Source organism: Crocodylus porosus, unplaced genomic scaffold (genome assembly GCF_001723895.1).
Source record: "Crocodylus porosus isolate Cpor-Errol unplaced genomic scaffold, CroPor_comp1, whole genome shotgun sequence".
Classification (NCBI taxonomy): domain Eukaryota; kingdom Metazoa; phylum Chordata; order Crocodylia; family Crocodylidae; genus Crocodylus; species Crocodylus porosus.
The window spans coordinates 12,880,569-12,904,904 of record NW_017728927.1 but is presented as its reverse complement, the minus strand read 5'-3'; the positions used below and the strand labels follow the sequence as shown (position 1 = coordinate 12,904,904).

Genomic DNA, 24,336 nt, shown 5'->3' with positions numbered 1-24,336 from the left:
CTATTGGCACAAAACACAAATGCCTAGTGATCTCTAAACTATGGCAGAAGAGGATGCATAAGCTACTGTAGAGAGCAGGTAAAGAGAAATATATAATAATGAAAGCAGAACACGGGTACCGGTCGTAACAAGTGCAAAGTCGGTGAATAACTCCAGGCCTGGATTGCAGCCAGGAGGAAGTTGCTAGAGCATCCCAGCAAAAACAAGACGTGACTACCCAATTCTTGTGTCTCACCAGTTCCCCTCGGTGCAGCTGCTCCTTAATTACACAGGCACCAATAGCAAATCGGGTTTGCAGGATACAGAAATCCATTCTCCACCTGTGCACTTCATGACACTGATCTCACAGTTGCTTGCATCAGAAGTAAACCCACTGAAGCCAGTGGACTTATCATTATGTAGAACTGGTGTAGGAGGAGGGTGAGCCCGCATGGGGCTTTGCTGGCATTTCAGAAGGCTTCAAAGTAGCTCTGTGTGCACCGCATTGGTAATACCTATGCTCAAGCCTGCATTGCTTTCTTTGCACTTGCTGCACCAGGGAGTTTTGGGGTCAGCATAATCAGTATTGCTTCCTCAGTGCCAGCTCTGCCCTGGCACCATGATGTAGGTATGATTCAGGGTGCCGTGTTAAAGCAAATAGTTGTGGGGCTGGAACATGATGTGCTCCGGCAACCCTGGAGCCCATGGGAAATTAGAGAAACTGTGAAGTTGGTCCAATTTGTGCTGGTGGCCAGGTGTGGGAGAGCTGAAGATGGAGTGACTCGCTTGGTCCTGCACCCCGTTACCCCATGGAGGTGACAACACCCCTGTAATTCAGCTTTTCTCCTTTGCGTAGGAGGATGACAGTTCTTCCCATCATGGGTTCAGATCTCAGAACGTGCTATTCCCACATCGCTGCTTCCCTAGGACCTTTCCCTATTGCTCTATACAGCCCATGCTAGCCAACCGCATGCACACAGGCATAACTTGCCCAATACCATATCAGTGACACATATTTAAAAAGTATTTCTCTTTTGCTAGTGCTTTATTCATTCAACTTTGTTGCATTTAGCAGAACTCATGACATGTTCCACCTACAGCTGGTTGCTTTTGAAGCATGTGAGCAGACAGCGTTGCTGCTGAATTTCTGTTTCTTCGTCCCAGGTTTGCTTCTGGCTCACCAGGGGATTTTGAACAGTTCATTGGTTTCTCTATTAGGATGCTGCTTGCCTGCATCATAGTGGTTTAATTACGCCTGGTCTCATGCCAGCTTGCACTGGGTTAGTAAAATTGGGGCAAGCTCCCTGATGGGATGCTTTTTCATTTGGTTGAGAAACGATTGAGTGTAAACGAGTAAAGAATTAATCTAAAGATTGTGGATGAAATCCTAATCCTGTTAAAACCAGTGACAAAATTCCCATTGACTTCAGTGCAAAGTGCTTTGAGAACTGTCCCTGGAAGGAGCTGTTGAGATAAGTGCTACGTATTGTTATTAACATTTCCTTGTACCATCACGCGGTGACCCATGTCTTCTGTTAAACACCGCAGGAGTCGCACGGAGTTCTGTGTGTGCATGTCTGTGTATGTGCGAGAGAGACTCAGTATCTTATCAGGAGAAAGTGAATGGTTTAGGTTTAAATGATGTCATTCTCCTAAGTTACATTGAGAGGGAAAAGCCCCTGGTGTGTCAGTTCCTTACCGGAGAAAAACCCTCTAATGCAAAGCAAAGCAATTAAAACCAGATCTGAAGCACCATCATTTTCCAACTCGCTGAACAAAGGTTTGTCGCTCCCTCTGCTGGCTGATCTACACCCCCCATTTCCACAGCTCTTCCGTCACCGCAGACGGAAGGATATTTTTGGTCTGACTCTGTATCCTCGCAATATACATCAGAACAAATTCACGGTGTCAATGGACTGACATCAATAACAGCTCTAGCCTGAGATCAGAAATGGACCCTATATGTAGCCTTGAAAGATAATGCACAGAAGCTGCAAAGAATTCACAAACTATTCACCTTTGAATAATTACAAGCATCAGAGAATAAACCATTTACAGTGTTTTAAGCATTTTTTGATTATTTCAAATGAAGGGTATGTATGTTCTGTGGCTCTGACTGAACACACATCGAGGTCTATTTTCATAAACATACACCAACCAAATGCTTTACATGCCCTCCTTGTTTTCTCAGCATCTCATGGACTCTGCTGGACAGAAATGCCTTGGCTGGAATAAAAAGGTCACTCAGTGCAGAGGAATTTTTAATCTAAAGTTCATGGATTTAAGACCAAAAAAGTCCACATCATTTTGACAGTAACTGTGACTGAAAGACTGATTCTCAGAAATGCTCTGCTGTTGGACTGAGCAGGATCTAATGTGAATAAGCAATTGGTGGTGTGTCAGAAAAGTACTGGACCAAATGCATCCCTGGAGAGATTCTGTTGAAAGGAATGGACTCACACCAGGGTGAATTTGACTTAATCTTATTAAAAAAGACTTAGTGAATATAAACTGCAGAGATGTATTAAACTTGCAAGTAGTTTTCAATAGAAATCAGTGGTATGTCTCTATTGTGTAGCAGAAATATCCAGGAAAGGTTTTCCAGTGATACCAGAACTGGGTAGTGTATCTCATTAAAACCATCCCAGCCAAACCAGAACTTATTTTCAATGTGGTTGGATTTTCCAGGGGAAAGGAGTGCATTTCTACCGACAGCAGACTTGGTCATGTTGGAAAGGATAAACAGGCGGCAAACAGGGTAGTTTCCTACCCCTGCATGTGTCCCTTTTGTTCGTTCATGCATGTGTATCTATGATCTTTGAGAAGAAGGTGAGCCTGGTGCCTATGTGAAAAGTAAAGAGGTTGGCTTAAAGGGATGAAGTGTCATGAGGGCTTGAGCATATGCATTACAAATATGATGCATGTGGGAGTACCGTGAAGCCTTCTGAAATGTCAACTAAGTCCCATGCTGGCTCAATCCTCCTGAACTTCCTCCCACACCAGTTTTGCACAAGGTTAATTCTGCTGGCTTACAACTGGCAGGGCCTGTTAACTTCCAGGATCATTATAGGAACTCTCTACCTTAAGCAGAAAGTCCTAGCCATTCCCTTGGAGTTGCATCAGTCCCTACAGTCATCCTGTTTCAGTAGAAATCTAGAAGGATGCATCTGCACCTGAACCTCCTCTCACCTACGCTGAAAGCAGGCTCAGGTTTGCCGAGGGTTGGTTTGCTTTTCTTGCACTTTTCCTCATTCTGAGTAGCATTTTCAGGCTCTGGAAAACTCAGCTTTCCCTCCTCACATAGAGATGTTTAGCACCTGTCCAAAGAGGAAGCCCAAATGGACAGAACTTAGCTGTTCACAGAAATCTGGTCATGTGATTGTCTTCTCTTCCACCTTGGTATAACACTCTGGACCTCAGGAGAAATACCTTAATCAACACATGTGAGACTGGGAACTCATAAGGAGCTATTCAGGATCATCCAAACACTAAAGGAGTATTACAAGTCTTTAGGTTTTGCAGCCTTGCAAAACTTTAGTAGCTTCCTTCTGTTCTTTATGCCAAGAAGCATGATCAGCTGACTATTAACTCAGGCAGTGACAAAGGGCTTTCAGTTTGATCTGCTGATCACCAGCTGGGTGCATTAATGACAAAGGCTTTAAATTGGCCAGTGCTGCTTGCCCACTCCCAGCTGCATGTGCAGACAGAAGTAGATGGGAAACGGAGGAAGGAAGGGCAGAGAGGAGAGATGCAGCAGACTCAGAATAGTTCCTTGTCAGCAAAGGGTTTCAAGCAGGAAAGAGAAGTTGAAGTACAAAGGGAGGGCATAAGTCCCTCTCTTGGGGGAGAGTTTATTCCAGTCCCATTGTATCTACTCGGTGATGATGTAGCTGCAGCGGGCTGGGTCGATTGGCTTGGCTGAAGCCACTGTACCACGGCCGTTTTTGTAGCAGTGGCTGGAGGTAAAAGATAAAACCTGCTGTGCCTTGTACAAAGTTGGGAAATCCTTTGGATTTCTGCTCTGTAGCTTGTCATGGGGAGACAGGTGTGGGATCTGAATGTCACAACCTGGGGAGAAGACATGGGTCTGAACACGCAGTCTCACCAGACCCCCCCGCCCATCTGCATTGTGAGAGGTTAAAAAATCCCTATTTTTGGTTCGTAGTGGTACAAGAAAAGTTCATGAATATATAGCCTTTTCTCCTTACTAAGGATATATATAACCTGTAGTCATATAGTCTTTTATCCAGAAAGACCAGAGACAATCTACCAGAAGAATAGCTAGTAATCACTCATCCACCCCTGGCAGCCACCTCTCAGCTCAGCATTCAGTCAGCATGTGCTAGCAACACTGAACAATCTTTCTTTATTGGAAAAAATGAAAAAAAAACACCACAGCAATTATAACTTGGAGCAAAGGCCAAGGTTAGAAGCAGAAATGACTGCATCTCGGCTTTGTTCTTCTTTCTCGCAGCCAAGGAGCACCTGCTGCAAGAAGTCTTGTAGGAATCTTTCTGTGTTGCTTTGTTTTTATCTCAGGATGGCATGTTGAAGGAGAAAAAGAAAATAACCAGGGACATGCCTGGCACTTAAGTTTCTGATTAGGCTGGAATCTGAAAAGAGGAAACCAGAAGAAATGGCATTTTATAGCCCAGAGTAGGGAAAGAAAAGTGCACAGCGGCAGAAGACAAAACCCTTTAAACTGATTCACTGCTAACAAGCTTAGGCACTTATTCTAGATCCAGAGGCTGCGGGGTATGCGAGACCAGGTCTGTTAATGGTGCGAGGCAGTCTGAACAGGGCCGTCATCCAGCCCATTCAGTATTCAGTTTCCTAAGTCTATTAAACGCTACCTGATACGCTGGAGTGAAGCTGAGACCCCGAAACCCGTAGAGTACCTGGCTCTGTGTGCAGGCAGCAGGCAGCCGGTTTGTGGGTCAGGCGCTGACCTGGGAGCGCTGTTTCAGGCTCTGATGCTCCCCTCTTCTGTGACTTTGGCCCAGTCATTTCCCCCTCCCTGTGTTTCAATTTCCTTGTCTTCGACCTCCCTCTAAAAGGCATTTTTGGACTCTCTGAGTGAGAAGTGACCAGTGTTTTTGCTTTTGCCTGGGCAGAGAGGCAGATAGTTCATTCCTAATCTCAATGGCCAGTCGGCTTGTGCTCTGGTAAAGCAAGGGATTGGCATTACTTTAGTTTGCAGTGCTGCACATGATGTAGTGCTGCATCCAGTTACACTGGTGGGAGGGTTTTGAGCCAAACACCAAGGACTAGTGTATGTAATAGAGCTGGACCCTCTTAGCTTAATAAATGGCATTTCCCTAGTCACCGATGAGATGATATATATAACAATAATGCACCTGTCGGGTAGGGGGAGAACTTCAGCTGCCAGCTCCAACCCTCCATCAGTTTCAGAAAATAATCTCTCCCCAGCCTACTTTTAATTTCCCTGACCAGCAAGGTTTCGGAGCTTGATCTCTTCTTGTGCACGCACAGCATCAGTGGGGGGGGCACCTTGTCATGCAAGCTGGAACTAGACCAAGATGACCTGAGCTCCACATTGAAATGCCTCAAATGCTTCAGGTTTGTTCCAGATTTTCACGTAAATCTTTTTCCAACCCAACTAAACTCCACAAGAAAAAAAATGAATATACCTACATTCAAGTCAATCACCATTGATTCACTCACTGCAAGTCATGCCAGGTTTCATGCCACAGGCCAGTAACTGGCACCTGTGTTTGTCCCATCAGGAATGGTGAGTTACCCCTCATTGCTCCCCACTTTCTAGTCTTCCTTGGAAGGAAGGTATATATTTCACCTCCATATTTCTTCTACTTGGAAGTAGCTAAAAATCCTGTGTATTTAGGGGGAATTAGGACCCCATGAGTTAAATCTGAAAATGAGCTTGGACTCTGCCAGGCTCATGGATGAGTTCAGAAACAAACCTGTTGCTTATCAGCTCTGCTGTCCTAGGCATCTGGTTTGGTGACAGTGGGGCAAGGTGGGGTTATAGGGGTTATAGGATTTGGACGGTTGCTCGGGCTGCACTTCAGAACTGTAAAGAGCTGGTGAAAGATCAGCAAGGGGATGAGACACCTGCAGCCGATCAGCTCCATCCTCACCCGCCGGCATCCCTGCAAGGGAAATGAAATGGGGAGAAGGGGTGTTGTTCACTAAAAAATGAATGACAGAGTCCCGCTCTTCTCCACTCATCCCTCATTGCTCTCAGAGCTGTTCTGTAGCTCTGAATGTGCAACACAACGCATTAGCCCTGAAGCCTTCTTTCTGCAGGGATGCTAAGAGCTCTTAAAACTAGGAACAAAAATATACACGTTGGACAGAATTGACAGGCTGTCCTCCCTTCCCTGCACCTCAGAGTGGGACGGGATCTCGGTCTTCTACGTGGTGGCGAGCCCCTGCCCTGCAGTCGCTCTCCTCAGGCAGGACCCCGCAGCATCTGTATAAGAGACAAGCCTTTTGCTGGGGCGGGCAGAGGGAGGTCACTCAGTCCGATCAGGCAAGTGTGGCAATTGTTAGGAGTGTCAGCGATACCTGTGACCACACACTGAACATCACAGGCATTTGGAGACCTGCCGGTCTGCTCTGGGTGACACTTCAAGGACACCCTGTGACTCAGCAAAGCCATGAGGGATCCCTGACCCATGGGGCCAGGAAGCCACGGAGACACGGGATTCATTACAAAGATCAGGGGCGAAGGGCTGTAGGACTCGTTCTTCCTCCCAGCGATGTGGGGGCAAACGAAGGCGCTCCCCTGAGCTCGTCAGAGCAGTGATGTGTACATCTAGCACGGACAAGAGGAAGGGGTAAAAGGGCTTTATCTGTTGCCCAAGGTAGCAACAAGACTTGGAGTCTCGGCCGCTACAAGTCATTCACCATCCTCCTTAATGAGGCAGACTGAGGGTCAGGGGTTGGGAGATCTCGATTCCCTTTGGCCTCCCCAGCAAGAAACTCCAGATTTACCTGGGCCCAGTACATGACAGAATACGTGTTGAAAAAGGAGCGGACTCCGTCTGCCCGGAATAATAGGATCAGCTCTGTCGGGTAGGGAGAGGCATCCCTCAGTGTGGGAATAATGGAGTCTGTCAGACGCAGAGAGAAACAGGTCTCCTCCAGCCTGTAAATCTCTCTCTCTCGCTGCTCCAGCTTATGAATTAAACATCTCTTTTGGATTTGCTTCTCTTTTATGTAAGTTAGTGAAGGCAGCAGCTTCTGCTTTATAACCAGAGCTGCACCTTACCCTACCAAGGAAGCTTAAGGAAAATCAGCCTCTCCCTCCACCCTTGCCATAGGGCACTTCCAATTTCCTGTGAAAACATGAAAGATAAAGGTATAACGGGCACTGGTGCACTGTGTCCAGGTTGCGCTGCGGCTGTTAGCGGCTCCACATCAGGATTTCTTTCTTCAAGCATGATATGCTAGAGGCAGCAACCTGAAAGCACCTTTCATTGCCAGGACAGCAAGTGTTGGCGGAGGATGAAGTGGTTAAAATCACTAATGCAACAGCATCTCCACTCATGGGTCAGGAAAAGCTGGGCTCTGCTTCCCTTTGCAGATGTCACAGCAGCCTGCTTGCTCTTGGGCAAGCAGAGGGGAATGGGTTCAGGCACCAAAGCAGCATCTCCAGCTGCCGGCTGATATTTTGTGATAGGTCTTTTTTATTATTATTATTTGTACTTGAAACCTGTTTGCCCCGTTGGTCTGAGCTCAGTTGTGCTGTGCGCTGGAGACCCTCAAATTACGGACTATTTACATAGCTGTGCACTGTGGATGGATTTTACTGCCATATAAGTGCAAAATATTATTGTTGTAAAACCCTTCATGGCTTTTTGCCTGTGCAGATAATCAGCATCCATGAAATCTCCAACAGGGACTAATGAAAAGAGCGGTTTCTTCCAAGTATAGCCCAATGTTACTAGAGATGTGGCTCAGAAATGTGAAGGGGCCTGATTCTGCTGACATTTACATTTGCTCTACAGCTGTAATGACTGTTGCCATAAGAAACTCAGTGGAGTTAGCTCCTTATTTAGTCCAGCATAAGTTGTATATCAGAATCAGGCAGCAAGTGCCGTTCTTGTCCCAGGAGTGGCTGATTTACTCCAGGGCAGAGGGAAGTCCAAACCTGAATGAACACAGGGAGTGAAAGAGCATCTCACTTTGGAAAAGGAGGGTTCTCCAGTTCGGGCTGGGCCTTTCTCAGTGGTGAATGAACAAGGAAACTAAGTTCTTTTGTCCCCAAATAAATCACCCAGCACCTGTAACCAGTATGGTGGCCACTTGCAAAACAGATTTCTTATTCTCCTCATGGGAACGCATCCATTCTGGGCCATCTTATGTTTTCAGCACAGTTCTCTTATGATCTCAGCACGTGAGATCCTAATGTCTTCTAGTTATTGCCCTTTATGGTCTGGAAATACCATAAGCTTTTAATAGACTTGTAAATGTAGACTTCGCAGTGTTCTGTATTGTGAGCAGCTAAATAGTCACCCCTTCCTCATCAGTCAGTAAGACTATAAATGGGGGGAAAAGTTGAGAATGACCTCAGCCTAACAAACCTTGCAGCTTGGCAAAGGAGCGCAAAACTGGCCTTTTTTTGGCATCAGTAATAATTCCCCTGACTCCATCCATTGATGGAGGAGATACAGGAGGTATCTCAATACAGAGTAAATCCTTCTTGATGGAAATAATTTGTCCACTTTCCCCGCTGTTGCCATTTGGAGCTCAGTCCATGGGGTACCTACGATACAGGAGGGGATGAGCTGCCTCGTGAGCAAGCTCCTGTTCGTATCTCACACGGGCAGCGCTGCTCTTGTTCCATTGCATGCGAGTCCTGAAAGCAGCTTTCCTCCTCCGGGAGTGCAGTCTGGGACCGTGCCTGTATTTCCGCATGGAGAAATACGCAATTCGTTTCAGACAGGAAAGGGGAGGGGGAAAGACGATCATTAAAAAGAAAATGGGGGACAAGGGAATGTGTGTTTCTTCACTGGCTTGAGAAGCTGGGAAGTGCAGGGAGAGAGAGATTGCCTGATACTAACATCAGAAATGCGGTGCCTTGTTTCTCCTTAATCCCTAGGATGTGATGCTACCAAAGTGCTTTGGCGTAGACTCCAGTAGTGTCTCCAGTGTTTTCTGGAGGGTTAATCAAGGTTTATTGTTTTTTAAAAACCCTTCCTCTTTATGATTCACCAAATCACTCCTCTGTAGTTGCATGATGACTTGTATTCCTTCGGTTTGACCCAGGGCCTCCCTGGGACACCATTCCTTGAAGCCAATAGGCCTTAGTTTCCTAGCACAGAATACAAGTGACGCCCCCTGAAGTCAAGGGAAGTTGCTTGTATCCTGTGGCTGGAAAACCATGGGAAAGAATCATTTGTTTGACCTGACCAACTGGAGGAGCTGCAGAGGTGGCATTTCTCTTGGGATGTGGGCATGGATCACACCGTAAGAGGTGGGAGCAAGGAGCATACTCTGTTACAGCTGGTACTTCTGAGACAGGCAGCCGACAGAGTTGAGAGCCACCTGCCCAGCACTCACTCATGTAATTTTATTGGCAAGCATGATGACATCATACCAAGCTCACAGGCCATTTCTGCATGTATCATCCTCATCTATTAGGAAAATCAACATATTCCTTCTGAGAAATAGAGCTAATTCATACCTTGTCCCAAGAGGGCAGGGATAGTCACCAGGATAAATTTTGAATTGTTTTTACCATCAGTCAGGCTTTATGGGTGGAAACGCTCTCTCAGGCTGCGAGGTGGGATTCCAGACAACACCACTATTAATTACAACAAGCAAAGATGAAACGAGTTGAATTCCAGCGTCTCATCCTAGACCACATCGCATCAGAAGGACTCGTGTAATCTGGACTGCCTGGAGTTAACGAACTGGCTCTGAACTGCCTCTATTGCTATAATGCAGTGCATTGTGAGATTGCATTGATTTATAATTCTGTGCCAAAGTGTTATTCAGCAGCGGCCATCCCCCTGGTGAGGGCAGATGATGGGGGGAAGAGGAAGGGGAGAGGCTATCTAGTAGAGCAGAGCACTTAACAGTGAACAGATAGGTGATCCTGTCCTAGCTTTGGTCTCTAATAAAGGGCTCGTTTGGTGATTTCCACTGCAGAAATTGTTATGTCATTGAGAATCTGCAGCTTGGTGATAGATGAGAGCTGTTTCTGCCGATGCTTGAACTGGAGGATCTTGTTTTCATCAATGAAAACATGGAAGTAGTCTTGGTCAGAGTAGATTTCAATCTGTAAGAGAGGTGGTTAGCCACGTTAGTCTGAAATCAGGCAGAAAGTATAAAAGCTCATGCTTTGTTGAACCAGTTCATCTCTGAGATGCAACCCTGCCCTACCTTCAATATGTAAGAGAGACTGAGTCAGCTTCACCAGGTATATGGACTCCTACTGTCATGGGAGTGTGGCTTTGCCAAATACGAGTTAGCAGTTTTTCATGCTATTGTTATGATGGCATTGGGTGGCTCCCAGAGAGTGAGTAATTAACCTGTGATCTATCACAAACCCCGCCAGAACTGATGGACATGCTGATTATCATCCATTGCAGTTAAATTCAGGAACAGTTAGATGACTTGTTGTTTAGTGAGAATGGAAAAAATGGAGATGACCACCCAAAGACTAGGCGGAAAGCAAATACAAGGGTGGGATGCTAATAGGTAGGGCTGTCTATGTCCATGTGTCAGAAGCAAGCAGTTCATGAACTAGGAGACAAGAAACTCTAGCAGTCTGATCCCAAGAAAAAACCGAGACAGAAGCTTTTTGGGCAGAGGGTCGGCTAGAATGGCAGGCTAGGGACTGTGAGAAAAAGGAAAATGCTTGATTATCCTGTGCTGAGAGAAACAGGATTGCATCAAAAGAATACATAATCCTGCTATCAATTTATCTTCCTGCTAGAAACAAGGCCCAATTTATTGGCAAACTGATGTGGCCAAGAGAAGCAACAATAATTTGCTCTCTCTTTATACCTCCTGATATTTCTGGTATCCATAATTCAACTATAGGCTCCATTAACTTTGTATTCTGTTCCTATTCATCTTTTCTAAGAACATATGTAGCTGGACAGTCAGCAAATGTAGTGGAAAGGATCTTGCTATGACAAAATAGGTCAAAAGGTAATTTCTGCAGCCATCTAACATTTCCCTGCAGTACTATATCAACACAAGCAGCCTTGAGGATGAGGCCTAGGATTTGAACTCGTGGCCTTCTGGGCTAGGTATATAAGTGTCATTCACTCAGCTCTGGTCTAATGGAATTTACTGCCCAGGCTGGCTTCCATGTCAGCTACACAGTGGATTTAAACTGGAAAGTAGCAACCTGTGAGGGATACGCTTGCAGTAACCTGGGATCTTGGGAGTGTGCAAAACACATGCAGCTTGCACTGATTGTTTTGGTGGCCTCGGGCTTCAATCAGCCGAGCAGTAAATGCATGCAACTCTTGTGCAGGGCTCCACAAGCACCATGGTGGTAATTGCAGGTGTGTGTGTGTGAAGGAAGCTTTGCCTAACATCTGCCTGTCGAGTGACTTTCCTACTAATCATACACCCCTGATCTACCCCTTCACGCCGACATCGCACCTGCTTTGTGCAGTGCTCCCGTGCCGCATCGGCGCAAGTTACACTGCTTTTCAGCTACCACCTGTTTTACGCTCCTTATTTATCCGACATGGAGCTTATGCCATCGCGGGGCCCAGAGGCCTACCTGGGAGTTTTATCTGTTCATTCCAGACAGCGTTGGGCTAAGTACAGCCCCTCATGCTGAAGCAGCCAAATTTCAGGAAATGGGGTCGGCTGATTTACTCCAAATTAAAACAGTGTCAAGGACAGCAGAGCTGGGCGAGGGGAAAGGGCTGAGTGACCAGTCTTCAATACAATCACACAGTCTGCCTAGCACATTGTGTCTGCGGCGGACCCGTGGGCTGGTCTTATTACCTGGAACGGCTGTTTTGCTGCTAGGGGGAAGGTATCTGTCACTTCTTCCTGCCCCCAGTGGCTGGCTAGGAAGGAGTTGCAGAAGAACTTGGAGTCGGCGAAGCGGGGATTCAAGTGGAAAGCGATACGGTCCCCTGGATCACAGAGGAAATTAATTTCAAACCTAAATGATGAGAGAAAGAAACAGCTCGGGCATCTGGGTCCCTGGGCACGCTACGGTGCTCTTAGAAGCACAGCCACGGGCCCTTACATGCTGGTGCTGGAGCTTGTTTCACCTTTCACTGTCACACTCCAGCCTGGACAGATCCCCTCTGGGCAAGATGCCTCAAACTGTGAATAAAGAGAAAGGGGGTGAAACAGCAATACAGGCTTGTGCCTCTCCCCTGTCCGGTCTCTGCCCTCTTCCCCTTCTCGCTGCACTCCCTCCACGTCCTTATTACCAGTTCACGTCTCAGCTCCTCTCTCTTGTCCCCCCCTCTTTGTCTTTTCCCTCATCTCCTCCACTCTTTCTCTTTCCCCTGCCTCTTTCTCACTCCATATGATAGATATCATTAAGAAAAAGAGCCTCAGGTACAAGGCAGGGCAGCAAGGTTGCACCTCTGAGACTAACTGGCTCAGAGAGGCACACGCTTTCTCGGAGGTGGCATCCTGCTTCGTGAGATGCTGTGAAAGTCGGTTCTCAGACTCGGCCTCAATCATCATCACTCTCTCAGGTTTTCCTTTTCTGTCCCATCCAGCCCCGCTCCCTCAGTCTCACCTTTTGAGGCAACAAATCGCACTTCATCCGTTGTAGAGCTAAGAAATCTCTGCTCTGGAGCAATTCAGAGAGAAACCCCAGAGCTTTTGCTTACAGTTCTTGCCTAAACTTATATTGGGTAAGAACCCTGACCTAAGGCATCCTTCTCTCTGTCCTCAGCTCCCGAAATGCAAAATCTTAAGAGACTTGAGGATGAAACTTTGAGCTGGCTTGAAGAATGGTTCGAAGGGCAGAGATGTACCCGAGAGGTATCCACGGGTGAATGCAGTGTAGGTATCTAGATGGGGGGTGAGCTTTCCTCTCTGTTATGTCATCTTCAGTGTGCATATAAACCAAAAGCAAGTGTGTTCCTCTCTGAATAATTTGTGTTTTTAGTAAATAATCCTTTTTAGTAAGACATGCCTGGAATCTCTCTCCAATTTTCTTATGCTCCAAATCCCTGCTCTCCTCTAATAATAATCAGGACTTATAGTATAGATGATATCTTGTATTAGACCGACAAGATTTCTGCAAAAAAAAATTCTTGCCAAAAAAAAAAAATTCTTGCAAAAATCTTGTTGGTCTAATAAAAGCGATCATCTCCACTATGAGTCCTGACTGCTTTTTCCTCTAGACCAATATGGCTACAGCCTGGATACCCTCCTCTAATGGTGACATTTCCATCCCCCCCAGCCTCATCTCACTCTTTGATTGTCACCCTCCTTGTTTCTATTCCCCTTCCCCAGAATCCTTCTCCCCATCACTGGGAGATGTCATTGCAGCTTCGGGGGGCTCTGCTCCATTCATAGCTCTCACCCTCCTGTCCCTCCGCTCCGTCACTAGGATCCATTTCTGCAGCATCCTTGGGATCCTCCTAGCTCACGTGGCTTCCCAGGATGCAGCCACCTCAAAATCAATTCACCATTAATCATCAGCCGCCTGCTTTGCTGCTTCTAGAGATGCCACTTGCTTAAACCCTCGTTAGTCAGCAGGAGGCACAGGCGCACACGCACATGCACACATGCACATGCACACAGACTCATGCTACTCGCTACCTCCTTCAAAACACTGGGTCAGAAAAGCTGATTGTAAAGTTCAAAGCGGGTGGAAGTCTGTTGCCAGCCTGTTGGCCCGCAGCCTGAAAATCACAACACCATATACAGAAACCCTCCATCCCCCCCGCCACCCCTCCACCCCCAGAGTGCTCACAGTAACAACTCCCTCTCCGCAACCCGCTGTCCCGGGAGACGTTGTTTTAACATTCAGAAGAACGACATAGGCTAAACGCTGGGCTAGATCCTGGTCTCCGCGTCAGGCTCTAATTCTGAAATAACTGCAGTGAAGGCAGTGGTGGTGCTCTGGATCAGCAGCGGTGCAACCGCGGCAAGAATCTGGCCCTCAAAGCCCTCAAGTGTCACTCGAGTCGATTAGGATGGACCGACTGCCTGATGGTCAGCCAGGCGCGGCTGCTTACACGCACCTCTAGGTCTCTGGCTTCCTTCTGGCTGTTGCCCCCCACTGCAAAGCTGCTGCGGTATTTGCTGAAGTTACCCGAACCCCTGACGCGGCTGGTCAGGCCAAGTTATACCGGGGCTAGTGCCTCTCCCTTACCCGCAGTGCCATCCCGCTTGCCTGTCTTTCCACTGTCAGGTTCACAGGGCCGGGGGGACAGCCCCGAAGGCCTGATATAAAGGCCGGCTGTCAGGAGGCCACGTGGGTGGGGGGATTAGTAGAGACACAAGAGCGAGCGCTCCTTTCCCGTCAGCCCACCCCTGCTATGTGGGGGAGAAGAGGCAGAAAATCCCATGCCCTGCCCTGCGGATTCAGACTGTTCATTCACTCCGCACTAATCCAGCCCTCATGCTTCCCCAACAATAGGCGCCGCAGCGTAGTCATCCTGATGGAGTCATCACGCGGCGGCGCTGCCAGAGTCGAGGGCTCAGACTGTAACCCCGGGGGCTGATTACTTGCTGGGTTTTGGCCCACCGGGCCTTGTGCCTCCCGATGTGGAGACAGTTGGGAAGCTCAAACCTCTGGGCAAATCTTCTGCAGGTAAAGACTGGACTGCAGAAGACAGGGGGGAGTGGGAGAAATCGCCCGGGGTGTATCGCGCTGGCGGTGGGGACACATCTCCCAGGGGAGAGTGATAGTTAAGGAGACTATTCCCCTTTTCAGCTCACGGGGGTGGGGGGGCGGACCCCTCGCCTGTCCCTCGCCCTGCTCTGCGCTGCGTCAGCTGGCGGGTGATGATTTCTGCCTGACTGGGAAGAATTTTTCCCATTTGTTTGTCCTGAATTCCTCGCTGGCGGGAATCCTGGCTCTGAATCAGCTGATTCCCCCCTGTCCCCGCCGCCTTTCTACCACGCGCTTCCACTGGGCAGCCCCGACAAAGCCCGAATTGTCAGCCGCGCTCGGGCTCTCGCCCCGCCGGAGTCAGCACATTCCACCACTCCATCGCTCCCCGCTCTGCTCGATGCAGTACGTCTCCCCAGGGGCTTTTCGGATGTTTCCCACAGCCATGGATTGGCTTGGGGTGGGGGGGACTGACACCCCCATGCCTGCTGCCTCTTCGCCCTCTTCCCCCTAGCAAATCTGCAATGGAGTTGCCTGCTCGATGTGCTCCAGAGGAAGGCCCTGCAGTGGGGGGATGCCTGCGTGCTGTGCAGGGGCCGGACCGCTGCTGGGACCAGACCCTCTCTGCGTCTCTAATGCATCGGCAGGTCTCTGCCTTTAATGCAGCTGGGTGGTCACATCTGAGCCGGAGGCAATAGGTCTGTGGGAAGCGAGAGCTGCTGCTGCTCCTTTCAACATGTCTCTTAGCTCTGGAGCCTAACGAGAGACATGGCAATGCTGAGGTTTTGCCGAGGACATTGCTGGCATACTGTGGCGAGGGCAGGACAAGGTGGGGGGTGTCATGTGATTGCTATTTCTTGGGTAAAAAATGAGGAAATAAACTTCAGCAGCAGCAGCAGCAGCAGCACGACCCAGGATTTTAGGCTGCCCAGACCCCTACCCCAAATGCAGTGAGAAACAAAATGCAATTTCCCTCAGTACCAGGTAGGTCCCCTGTGCCAGACACTCCTTGTTGGTGTTTGGGGGTGATGGGTGGATGGTGGCAGCCTCCTAGGCCAGTTGGGGGTTGATGTTAGGGTTTTACCTGGACTAGGATTCCCTTCGTCATGGAGGGCTTCCCTCTTCAAGGGGCATCCTGAATTAGGAACTGGCATAGCAGGTAACAGGTTTCCTATACCACCGGAGTTTTAGCTGCTTCTGACCCCCCTGTGCAAACTGCAGCTGCACCATGTCAGCCACAGGGCTTCCTGAAGCCGGCTGGAAAGTTCCCACCTATCTGGCGGAGGGTCTTCCATGGGCATTCCCCATGCCAGTTTACTGCTTCCCCACATCCTTGCAGAGGAAGCTTTTGTGCCACCCGCTCAAAGACTGAGGCTCATAGCCAGTCTGCAAGTTACGGTGAGCAGCTTCTGTGCATTTCCCTTCCTTCACAGTGCAAGCATATTAAAAACACATGCTACATTTCACCCTTGGGCATTTGATAGCCTGGGATATTCCAGGAGTGGTTCTGCAAAAACCCACCGCTTGAGGCTGGGGCCTCCTAGCATGTGAGCCTCCGTGCTGATGCTGGCTCATGCTTTTGTTTTGCTTCTGGAAGATGAGCGGAAAGAGAGCTTATATCCCAGGCTTGGGTGCCTTTAACAGATCATTAAAAGCACAGTCCAGCAGAGACATAACCCAGCAGCTTCTCTGTGTGCTAGAGAAGCCAAGCACAAGACTGAGATTTGCCTTCTTTAGCTACTGCAAATTCTGCTTCTCCCAATTAAGAATCCACCCATCCCTTCCAAATTTCTCCCGGGGAGTAATCACTGAACTCAACACATGCAGGCATGAAGAATGAGAAGAACTAACAAGTTTTATTGTGGAGCAGTGACTGAGCCTCTGCAGGACTTCAGTCTCACTCTCAGACTAATTAGGTACTCCCTCTGAGGGACTATCTCCAAATGTCCAACTTCCTCGGGCTTCTGTTAGGGAGCATCTCTAAACTATAACTTGTATCACTACACCCAGGTCCTTACATCTTAAGTCTCCCCAGTAGAGAGGCTGTGCCACAGGCCGTACAGGGTCGTGAATTCAAGCTGTTTCAAACCAAGTCAGGCAGGAGGAAATTCCAACGTTCGGGCCCATCGCCGAATGCTCCTTGCTGCCAAATTGTTCTTTCTCCCCAGATGCCCAGGCACCACCCCCTGGGGACCCTGTTACAAACTGCATTGCAGGAAAGAGAGATGGTGTCCAGGAGAGGAGAGCAAAGCCATTACAGTCAATTGAGAATTAATTCAGCTGCCAATGTAGGTCCCAGGGCATTAGCGTTACTTGACACCTAACCAGCAGGCCCCTTTCCTTTTTTATATTAGCTTCAGTGTCCTAGTTGTTTTAGGGCACAGTCCCATGCAGAACATGTGGCAGTGAGAGGCAGGGGGAAGAGCCATACAGATGTCCTGAGATGGGGGAGACTGACATGGGAAATTTGAAAACAGCTCCACTGTAACGAGCAGGCTTTTCCACAGCACTTGCCATTTCCCTGATTCTGCTCTCTGCAAAGTTACTGAGTATTGTGGAAGACTTCCATTACATATAACTAGGCTTGGAAGGGACTGCAGAAGGGAGAGCAAGGGGTGGCAGGGGGTAAACACCAAGAACAGGGAGGAAATACGGAAGGGATTATCAAGGGGCAAAGCTAAAGAAGTTGGAAATTAAAAGAGGAAAGGCTTAGGGTGAATATCGGGAAGGTGTCCAGGAGTGAGCTCTCTAGACTAAAGAATAATCTCTCAGGAAAATGATGGTAGGAATCCTACAGCCTGGGACTTCTAAACTTAAAATGGAAAAAAACACTGGATAATGTGCTGCAGGGAACAGGTCTACCCTGGCAAGGTGTGGGGGACTAGGCGCCGCAGCAAGTCCTTTCCATCTCTAGTGTTGAGTTACCTGCCTAGAGTGATATGGCTGTACAGAGCTACTTTGCTGCCTAAAAGTGAGAGCAGAAGCATCTTCACATAAAGATACATCCGCATATGTGAAAAGTCAGACAGCTTATTCAATAGCCCCTATTCCCCTTGTTCTGAGGCAGCAGTGAGAAGTACAGCGTTGGTAGCTGGAAGCTAACTAGGGTGCTGCAGCACCCTGCGGTGTCTTGAGATCCTTTGAAGTGTGCTACAGAATGCCCAATACCAACGGTGTAAGGTGTGCAAATGTGATTCACAAGGTAAAGCTGGAGATTTCAAATCCATAGTGTTAAAACCATTCTGCCCTGTTGTGGGCTTCCTGGGTTCTTTGCACCAGAAAAATCGCTCTATTATTTTTCTGTAGTCAAACAACAAGTGGCAACGAAGAGCTGGCATTTTCCGAGTGGTGCCTTGAGTCGAAAAAGGTTGAGAACCACTGCACTAAATGAAGACGAGGATTGAAGCGGTGCTATCTGTTCTGTGCTACAGATGGCAGCATCGGGCAATGTAATAGAGGCAGGAACCTGAGAGATTTGGGACAGCATGAGACTGTATACCAGCCGGGAAGACAAAAGTCAGATCCCGCTCCTTCCTCGAAGCCTGTGAGAGGGCCTGGTTCTCTCCAAACTGTGTTGACTGAGCAGATGCTGGCAAGGCAGGGCTGTTTACAACCATTCCCTTTTTGTTTTCCAGAAAAGGAGCTATATTACGCACCAGTTACAACATTGTGTGTCCTGATTGTCCGCTGGGGCTTGCACAATGTTCCCTCAAGTCCCTAGCTCTCCTGTTAAGCCCAACAGGCAAAAAGCAAATGAGGTCACCGGTCTCCAGCAATTTGGCAGGGCCTGCTTTAGGATAAAGGAAAGATCTAAGAGGGAAACTTATCTCCATTTTTGTACACATGGAGATATCCATGCCTGTCACATCCATGCTGGCAGGAGCCTGGGGGCGCTACACGTTGCTACACAAAACCCAGGTTGTTGCAAACTTTTATTTTCAGAAGTCCAGTGTTTGACAAATCCTTGCATAGACAACAGACAAAATGCCTGTCCAGAAAGGATCCAATTACTTTGTTCTGAAACGTTACACAGCACCCGGGAGCTCCTGCCACAGACCCCTGACCTTATCAGCGCTGGCATTTTTCACTTAACTTCCTATTGTTGCACTTGAAATAGCACAAGAAGGCCAACTCTGAGACCTTCACCCATCTGTCATCTATCCTCATTCTGATTAGGGTTAATTGGTAGTTAAAATGGGGGAGGGAGGATGGCTTCAGCTAGTGCTCCCATCCATGTTGCACATGGAAAGCCCACTGGTAGTTGCAACAGCTGGGAATGTGAAGTGGAAAGTAGCAGTGCAGACACATCTACAGGGAGTTGCATCTTAAATACTCTGATAAGGGACTAGGGATTCTGGGTACCCAGCCTGACCTTGCAGTGTCCACCACTTTCTGAAACTTGGTCCCTGGCAGGTGCTATCATTTCAGAGGCAGAAAAGGCGTATCCAGTTCTAAACAGAAAAGGTGCTGTGACCCTTAGAACAAAGCAAACACCAATCACTTCACCCAGAGGAAGCCTAAATAGAGACCTGTTTTACAGGTGCACCTTTATTTGCCTACCTGTATTCTCCCTTCTGTGTAATTATGCAGGATTTGTCCTAGCCACAGTTTGTTTAGCAGCTAGGGAGGAGGAGAGCAAATATGTTTAAAAGCTTAGATGATGGACACATGAGGATATCAGGCAGGTGTCTTCTGATGTCTTAAAGTTTCCTGCACTGCCTCCGAGGACACCGAGCGTGCATCACGTCAGCACAGAGCAAACTCTAGCAGTAAGCGGTATGTGGAGCGTGGGATAAATAAATAGCTGCTAAACAAGCTGATCTCCTTGGTACAAGGATACACATTACCACTTTGGGGATTAGCACATCACTCATTTACAGCCTTGCTTTTTTCAAGTATCTTAGTTTTTCAACAGCAGAGAGAGAATTTTTTGGGATAGGGGTTCTTGAGCTCTTTGCTGCAGCTATTCATAATTCATGGGAGGCAGTTGGTCTCATCACGGCTGCTTCCTGACTCGATGCTGAAAACACTTAAAGAGAAGATGGCACTTTTTGGGCAGGAATTTTCAGAGGAGACATTACCTGTGTTAAAATGGGTGAATCTGTCTGGATTTGTTTGAGATTACTTGAGATTTACGTCACATTGTTTTAACTTGCATCCAGTCATTCTTCAAGTAGCCCCAAATGACCGGTGGGTGCATCTACATGAGATGCCAGCTGTGCAGTATCTTAATTCTACTGCGCAGTAGGGCACAGGACAAACACCGTGCTAATGTGGTACTGCGCAGTAGCAGCATCACTAAAAAGCCATGCTCTGGTGCTACTGCCAGTTACTGCATATTGATTTAGTACTTGGTTATACTAATTTGGTTATACTAGTACTAAAGTACTTGGTTATACTAGTGCTAAATTTAAAGCACAGTAACTATGGCACATTAATTAATGTGTAGACATGCCCAGTAAGGCGGATCTTAAGGAACTGAACTTGGTACCATCATCCACAAAATTCACACAAATAGTATCTTCTTCATCAAAAACTTGACCAGTTGGTTCCCACGCTGTTACTTGTGTATTTGTTAACCATTTTTATGGGGAGCTGTTCATCCTTCAGTCAGTGACCAGCTAGGTCCAGCAAAGCTCAGTGCTACTTATTCAAGGAAAACAGCATTGCAGAGAGAAAAGATTTAATGAAATAATAAGTAGTCTGTGCTCAGGCTAAGCTTACCCAGCATCACTCAGCATCTGTGTGGGTCTCTGGCCCATCCTGTTCTCCAGTTTGTCAGGGTAAGTCTTCCTGGCTTTATTGCAGACCAACCCCTTTATGTCATTCTTAATTCAGTTGTTCACAGCCTTCTTCAGCCAGGAGAGACCCGGGGTTTTGCTCCCCCAGAGCAGCAAGTGATGTTCTCCAGATTTGTTTATCCGCCTAGAGATCTGCATTAATTACCCTCCAAAGATCTACGTTTTGGAAGAAATCCCATATATCTCCCACAATCCCAACTGCAAACAGACATGCATCACCCTAAGAAGTCGGCGCAGCAGCCTCGGAGATGCGCATCACGCCTCTTGCCTTGATAAACCCAACTTTACAGCAGATGTCAGATCAGCGTCGTAGTCTTCAAACTCTCCATGCTTCAAAAATGTCACCTCTGTCACATTTTCACAGTACCTAGCATAACAGGCACTAACTGCAGTTCTCAGCTGGGAACTCCAGGTAGACCCCCTTATATATGTGCTGTTAGTAATAAAAATATCCCATGGAGCGAATGCTGTAACACTCTCAGTGCGGTTCCCCTTCTGTTTGATAACAAAGATCCTGTTGGCTTCTGTGCAACTTGGAACAATCTCTGGGTGTGCAGCTTTCTCTCCCTCTCTCAGTCTCTCTTTTCAAGCTATTGGATTTGCAGGAGTTTTGCAGCACAAGGCAACTGAGAATGAGCCGTCTCATCATGAAGATTGCAGACCAGTAGGATCTCCCCCCTAACCATATGACATCATATGAAAATGGTCAAGACTCAACACCCCCGGCACATACTGCCTCGGTCAAACTTCATATTGAAATACAGTACATTGATCGGGTTTACAACATGCTGTTAAAGGGATTGGTTTCATCATTGTCCCAAAGTGGAGGCCAGACCACAGAGCATTGCCTCATCTTTGGAGGGCTATTGGGTCGTTTGGATGACCATTTAAATACTGGAAAAACTGACAGTTTTCCTAGTTAGGCAATAACACCATGGGTTTTCTCTTGTTTCCTAACACCCATCCAAGCAGCAGCCTTGTCAAAGCCACCGACTGTGAAATTCAGCTTGTATCAATGGCTAAAGACAAGTAATCTGGAGTCAGAAGATCTAGGCTGTGTTTCCAACTGCCTCTGTGGCTGTGAGCAAAGTTGCTTAATCTCTCTGTGTGTGATAGTTTCCACATCTGTAAAATGGGAATAACACCACTTATATGGGTGAAACCTTAATTGATAGGCCAGGTCTACAAGCCGTTGAAGTCAATGTCGAAACTTTGATCAACTTTGACTTGTCTGTAGAAGTTCTTCAAGACATTGGCTGAAGGAGCAGCGTGTCTATTGGGTTTGATTTTACTTTTACTTTAGCTGCCCCTTAAATAGAAATTAAACATTACTTCCTCCTGTACAAGGAGGGGCAGAGTTGTAAATATAACCCTGAGAGTTTGGTTTGGGGCATGGGGCTCCTATTTCCTCTCCTATGGAAGTTCCCGCTGGATGTTCCAGCCTCATGTGGATACAAATCACCCTCTGTCTCCTTCCTACCAAGATTTCACATTCCCGCCAAACCTCTTGGCTGATTCACTGGGCATCGTACCAGGGACCTCCAGCACTGAAAGCATGAATAACAACTACCAGCCCATGAGTGTGAACCTCACCTCGGTGGTTTGGCTTTGTAACGACACAGGGAGAAGATGTTAGAGTCCACGGCTACGTTCAAGTCTAGGGAGGATCCTCTTACCAAGGGATTTTTCCTGTGGTCTCATGTGGGCAGGTTTCAGTTTTCTTCCCATCCTCAGCGGTTCTTTGGTATGGGCAGGGAAGCAGTCCCCTGGACCCAGGAGTTTAGAGCCCCAGCAGTGTGACGGATCCTCCTGAGACCCTTTTGTGACAACCTTGAGCTGCAAATAGATGCAAACGCTAGGCCTGTCACATGTTGACAGGTTTTCAGGCGCTTACATTTGATGATCCTTAACTAACCGCCCTGCTATGTGCGGACCTGATTTTTCCTGCGCTGTCGAGATCCCTTCCAAATGCCCCCAGGAGACAGCTGTGTCTTTATTAATTTTGGCTAATGGAGAAGGAGCAGAGTTGGCTTTGGTCCTGGCTATTTTCCTGAGGCGGTAAGGTGGGATGCAAGATGGAGTGATTCAGCAGCTGGGAATGAGAGCAAGAAGAAAGGCACGAGGGAAAGGCAGCGTGTGCAAGCGAGATGTGAGTCACAAAGTGCCCTCCTGCAAACCTCTGTTCCCCTGAGCCTGTGCTGACCCCAAGCAAAGGGGCATCTTCATATCTCCCAAACTGGTGGTGGTGGTGTCTGTACCTGGAGACTGCACGGCCCGTTGTCCCGGAGGATTTTTTGTACTGGGCAAACCCTCAGGCCAGGCTGAGGAGTCCCTTGTGCACCCATCTCTCCCTGGCACGGGGCTGTAGCACTTCTGTTTGACGCTCTCTGCTGACATTTATTCAGCTCCTGCTCCCAATCCTTCCCCAGCAAAACCTTGCTTTAACCAGGTAGCTGTGTGGGCTGAACCCGGACCTGGGCAGCTCCTTTCTGATCGTGCAGCCAGGCAAGTTTCTTCCTGTTGAACGAGCTGCAGAGGGAACGTTAGTGACTGAGAGCTCGTGGTTAGGGCAGTTGCCTACAGTGCAGGGAACCTGTGTCTGCTCTGCCCCAGGCTTTCTGTGTGACCTTGGGCCAGTCACTTAGGCTCCAGTTCACCTCAACAGTGAGTTAGGGACCTAAGCAGAAGTGAGGCCTTCCTGTCCATGCCTTTCACAAAATCCCCAGGCCACTCCACTCGGTGGCCCAGGCTGACCCTGCTTAGCCTTTTTCTTGTGCACAAGCAGGTAGACATTGCTTCCCTACGGTGTGTCAGGCCAGCAAGTGCTGTCACCAGCTCGTAGCACACAAGCAGCTGGAGATGACATAACCCCCCCGGCCAGCATCAGCCATAGCAATCCCCCCCGCTCCAGCTGGCGTGTACCTGCCTCCTGTGGGGAGAACAGGATGCACGGTTTTGCTGCAGAGACCAGGATGTGCGGTTTTCCCCGGGGGCAAAGCAGGGGTGGATAGTCCAAGGGCACGACAGGGTGTGGATCAGGCTCTGCATCTCAGTGGCACTGCCAACAGAGGTCTGAGCCCTGCCCCAGGGAGAGCTGTGCAATAAAGGGCCTCCCGACCCCGAAGGGATGCAGAGCTCTGCAGAGGATAAGCACTGTCCCTTTGGGGAGTAGAGGGGCTGGGAATGGCTATCAGCCACAGCCTAAGGTTTTGCTGCAGCGAGGATCCGGACCATAGTTTGACCTTTCACCTGCACCCCCGACCCAGACCAGTCCTGTCTCTGGTTTCTGTTAGCGGTCCCATCTTCAGGCTGACAGACATGGGGAGTCTGCCCCTTTTTTGCTTCTCCAATAAACAGGCCGTCTTTCCACAGGAGCATGTCCCAGAGCCAGTGTGCGTAGGCCAGTGCTGGACTGCTGCAGCCACTGGCGTGGGGATAGGGCGTGAGAAGGACGGTAGGTCAGAGCGGGAGAGGATGTGGCTGCTGGATGTTGAGCTTCCCTATTCTGGAGGGGAGCAGCCCACAGACAGGTGGGACGAGGCTGTTGTAAACTGGATTTGCCCCAGCCTCTGAGAGATGCTCTGACCTATACCAGGAGCTGCTCTAGCTTCCAGCAATCCTGGAGGTCTTGGAATAGCGCAGCACCAAATCAGGCCTGAGAGAAACAGCCTAACATCAGACCAATCAGGACTCCTAGTAGAGCTGAGATCTTTTATTAGACCAGCAAGATGCATGCTCTAACATCAGATCGTGCCTCACTTTCCAAGCCTTACTTTACCCAGG

General features: G+C 48.3%; 1 protein-coding gene across 1 annotated transcript; it reads right to left on the bottom strand.

Moving 5' to 3' along the window:
* Positions 1–9,414: 9,414 nt before the first annotated feature.
* On the bottom strand, positions 9,415–14,302 carry GRIFIN (galectin-related inter-fiber protein). Its single transcript, XM_019542166.1, has 4 exons — positions 14,291–14,302; positions 12,194–12,273; positions 11,944–12,106; positions 9,415–10,249 (listed from the first exon to the last, which is right to left on the bottom strand). Exons 1-4 carry the CDS (start codon positions 14,300–14,302, stop codon positions 10,085–10,087), a joined length of 420 nt encoding a protein of 139 aa, XP_019397711.1. The 3' UTR covers positions 9,415–10,084.
* Between the last annotated feature and the right edge of the window lie 10,034 nt (positions 14,303–24,336).

Excerpts from the sequence above, each read along its gene's own strand:
- GRIFIN (XM_019542166.1), bottom strand. Across the intron at positions 12,107-12,193 it reads ACAAGCTCCAGCACCAGCAT|GTTTGAAATTAATTTCCTCT; the intron begins GTAAGGGCCCGT and ends CTCATCATTTAG. Across the intron at positions 10,250-11,943 it reads CAGCAAAACAGCCGTTCCAG|ATTGAAATCTACTCTGACCA; the intron begins GTAATAAGACCA and ends CCTCTCTTACAG.